We start from the raw sequence: 3,727 nt of genomic DNA, 5'->3' as shown, positions 1-3,727 counted from the left end.
GTGTCTCTACAGAAACTGAAGTTTGGTTTCTTTTTTTTCTAATTGAGTTTACAGAACATTTACCAGCAGCTGGTCTCTTCCTCCATATGAGTGCAGTTGTGATGAAAACAGCCGCACACATGAACACCAGCACAATGAAAACTACAGACTGACTGAAGGATCCTGGCTCATATTCAGCCACATCTGAAATTGGGGTGAAGCGATTAAAAAAAAATAAAAATCAGTAAGCTACAGACAAAGTTAGTTTTGTTGTTGTTGTTGTTATTAAACATAATGTTGAATTTGATTTTCAAAGGGGCATTTGACTTAATTGCTAGTTTTTCTTTACCAAAAATAATGTCCAGTTTGTTGTGCAGACTGAGGTGCTTCATTGTGCAGTTGTATTTATGTTCCTCACATAGTTCTTCTTTACTGATCACCAAACTCTTCCTCATCTGGTACATTCCGTCTCCGTTGGGCAGAATCTCTCCTCTTGTGATCTGATCATCATCCACAGGCTGACCATCTCTGAACAAGGTCAGGTTAATGTGATGGGGGTTAAAACCAGTGGCCAGACAGCTGATCTGAAGCCCTTGAGAGTCTGAGAGCGTCTTCCTCATGAGTCTGACTCTGGGTTTCAATACAGAGAAGGATGAGAAGTTTTACTGTCGGTAACGTGTTGGGTTCATTGCATCAGTCATTAATTTGTGATTTATAAAACATTCGAAAGCAGATGTATTTTCTGTCAGCACTGCTGCCTGGGTCATATTTATCTTAATTATGCTGAAGTTAATCAGGTCGATTCACCTTTCCTCATCACATTGTTCTTTTCCATATTCAGGTACCTCCGCAATGTTTTAAAGCAAATAGGTTGATAAATATATTCATGCAGGAACTTTTTATTATGCCATTCTTGTTGGCTCCGAGTCCATTACATCCACGGCTTTATCACTTGTGTAGCGAATCAGCTCAAAGGGGAAATATGAATAATTAATTATAATTAATTATAAATATTTAGATCCGCTTTAAGTATTTACTTGACCTCTCAGTGTCAACTGTCTGTCAATTCTAAGAACGTTAATTTCCTGGTTAAGGAAAATAACTTTCTTACTGTACAATACTACTCAGAGCCTGTAGCAAAAATCTGCATGATTAGGGACTCCAGTCATGAGCAAACAATGAACAAGGTCAAGTGTGATACAAGTAAGACTTTATTAACTACATAAACACTTAAAGGGGTCCTATTATGCTCTTTTACAAAGTCTTGATTTTGTTTTGGGGGTGTACTAGAACATGCTCTCATGCTTGCTGGTTCGAAAAACACATAATTTTTCACATAATTGACATTATTAAAATACCCTTCTCCCCATCCTGGCACAAACGGCTCGATTAGTTCCGGCTTCTGTACAAGCACAGTAATGGTATACACAATGTCCTGAGGAGATGTGTGTTCATTCACAGAAAGGTTTTTCTATGAATTAATTAGAGACGAGTCCATTTTTATGGGCATTGTGTGTCTTTCCTAAGGGTAAATTAATTGTGAGTTTCTCTGCCCGCATAAAACCAGTGATATCAGCATTGGTTACCATGGAACCAGAGGCCTGTTCTGGCTTTCTGAGGTGTTAGATGCATTTCGGAGGAAGGGTCCATAGACCCTCATAGTTGTTTGTTGACTGAGGGGTGTTACAGAGTATTTGTTAAACATAACTAAAGAAAAATTGTCTGATTGGTCCAGACGCTACACTAGTTTCATGCCAATCATGTCTTTTTCACTTTTTAGTTTAACAGAAAATGCATGTGACCAGCTCTGTTCAGTTAAGGATGCTTACTTTCTCTTCACTAAGTAGGCCTAACAGAAATGTTGAAATAATGATCCATAATTCTATTTTTTTTTTTTTATTACTTTATGCAAAAACACCCAGTCATAAATAACATTAAAGTTATCCCATGACCTTATATCTCTTTTTCTTTTATAAAGGGCTCACATACTGTCATTTTTTTCTAATTGTTATAAAAGCTGTCACATCCTACCACCTCATCATCAGCAATGAGAAACATAAAGATGGACATAAAGACATTGAGAAGATATTTCACTTGAACTTGGTCTTCATTAATTCCATATCATGTTCAGTGTCAACTGATATTTATTAATGTTTTCAGCTAATAACAGTTGTTTGAGCCCTGTAATTTTTCCTACACTTTGCCATGCCAATAAAAAACATAAATTTACATAATTGACATATGCTGTTTGTTTGTTTATTTATGTATTTATTTATGTAAAACCTAAATAGAAGCCACAGTATATTATAAAATCAGGTAGATAGAGAGATGAAAATTAATATTAATAAATAATATATAAAAAATAATATTAATATTTTAAAAATATTTACTGATATTAATTGAAAATAAATTGTAACACCAGGTCCTATAAACTTGTCAAAGCACAGTTCTTTATGGAACTTTATTAAAAAAGGGTTCTATTTAGAACCAAAAAGGGTTCTGCTATTGTCAAAAGTCGAAGAACCCAATTTGGTACTGTTTAGAATATTTTACCGGGAACATTTTGAGGAAGTTGTTGAGAAAACAGATTATACAATGTTCACAATAAAATATTGATACAGAGTTGGAGTTGGAATCGGATACAGAGGTGCTGGAGGATGTTTTACTCGCTGGTACAGTGCGTGGCCCAAACAACAAACCTGTCTCCAGGTCAGCGGAACTCTCCCTTCCACAATAATTACCTGTACATTTTTTTATGGCTTTTTCAGTTTACGTATTTCTTTTTTTATCCTTTACGTATTTACATACACAAAAATCAGTTTCAATCCAGGATGACACGATTCTTTTTTATCTTTATACCTTTAGCGTTTCACATGCACATTTGATATAGCCTAGACATCTTTCAGTATTGGGGCTGGATCTTAGAATTATATGACAGTTGCATTAATTTTGGGTGTAATGCTGCTTTTGAATAACAGCTAGATTTGTTTTCATCCAGAACCCAAACTGCCTACTTGAAGATGAACACGGATGACGCAATAAAAGTCTCCATTTACAACAAAGGTACTGTAACGTTAATCTGTTTCTACTTTCTAGGTAACGTTAATATTGGTAACATTTTATTTTAGAGTTCAGCTCTCACTTTTAACTAGTTGCTTATTAGCTTGCATATTACTAGTATATTGGTTGTTAATTAGTATTTAAAGTGCATATTAATGCATTTTTCTGCATGACCTTATTCTAGGCCTACATCCCTCAATCCTACTCAATACCTACATTTAAATGCTACAAAAACTACCTTACCAACTATTAATAAGTAAATTAGGAGTTAATTAAGGCAAAAGTTGTAGTTAATAGAGAATATGTTCCCTATACTGTAGTGCAGTGGTTTTCAAACCTGTCCTGGAGGACCCCCAGCCCTGCACACTTTGTATGTATCCCTTATCAGACACAGTTCTTGCAGTCTCTACTAACAAGATGATGAGTTGAATCAGGTGTGTTAGATGATGGAGACATACAAAATGTGCAGGGCAGGGGTGCTCCTGGACAGGTTTGAAAACTCCTGGTCCACAGGCTTGTGTTCTACAGCAGGGGTTGCCAATCCTGTTCTTCAATCCTGAACTTTGCAGGAAGGTAGATCACCAGGAACAGGATTGGGCACCCCTGGGCTACAGTATATTCCAAGAATAGGGTTAGCTTCCCTAACTCAAATGTTCATGAGAAACATCCAATCTGTGAACTGAGCATT

The 3,727-nt window shown here is 36.0% G+C and overlaps 1 protein-coding gene across 1 annotated transcript in view; it reads right to left on the bottom strand.

The window, feature by feature from the left end:
• Positions 1-1,368, bottom strand: part of LOC107659607 (hereditary hemochromatosis protein homolog) — a 1,826-nt gene extending 458 nt beyond the window's left edge. Inside the window, exons 1-3 of the mRNA XM_016448619.1 lie at positions 1,338-1,368; positions 329-609; positions 64-183 (exon numbers count right to left, since the gene is read on the bottom strand). Of these exons, the coding sequence (XP_016304105.1) occupies positions 64-183; positions 329-599 (391 nt within the window). The 5' untranslated portion in view covers positions 600-609; positions 1,338-1,368. The remainder of the gene's footprint in view (positions 1-63; positions 184-328; positions 610-1,337) is intronic.
• Positions 1,369-3,727: the final 2,359 nt, after the last annotated feature.

This window comes from Sinocyclocheilus anshuiensis, unplaced genomic scaffold (assembly GCF_001515605.1).
Source record: "Sinocyclocheilus anshuiensis isolate Anshui unplaced genomic scaffold, SAMN03320099.WGS_v1.1 scaffold451, whole genome shotgun sequence".
Taxonomy (NCBI): Eukaryota; Metazoa; Chordata; class Actinopteri; order Cypriniformes; family Cyprinidae; genus Sinocyclocheilus; species Sinocyclocheilus anshuiensis.
This window is presented reverse-complemented; position numbering and strand designations above follow the sequence as displayed.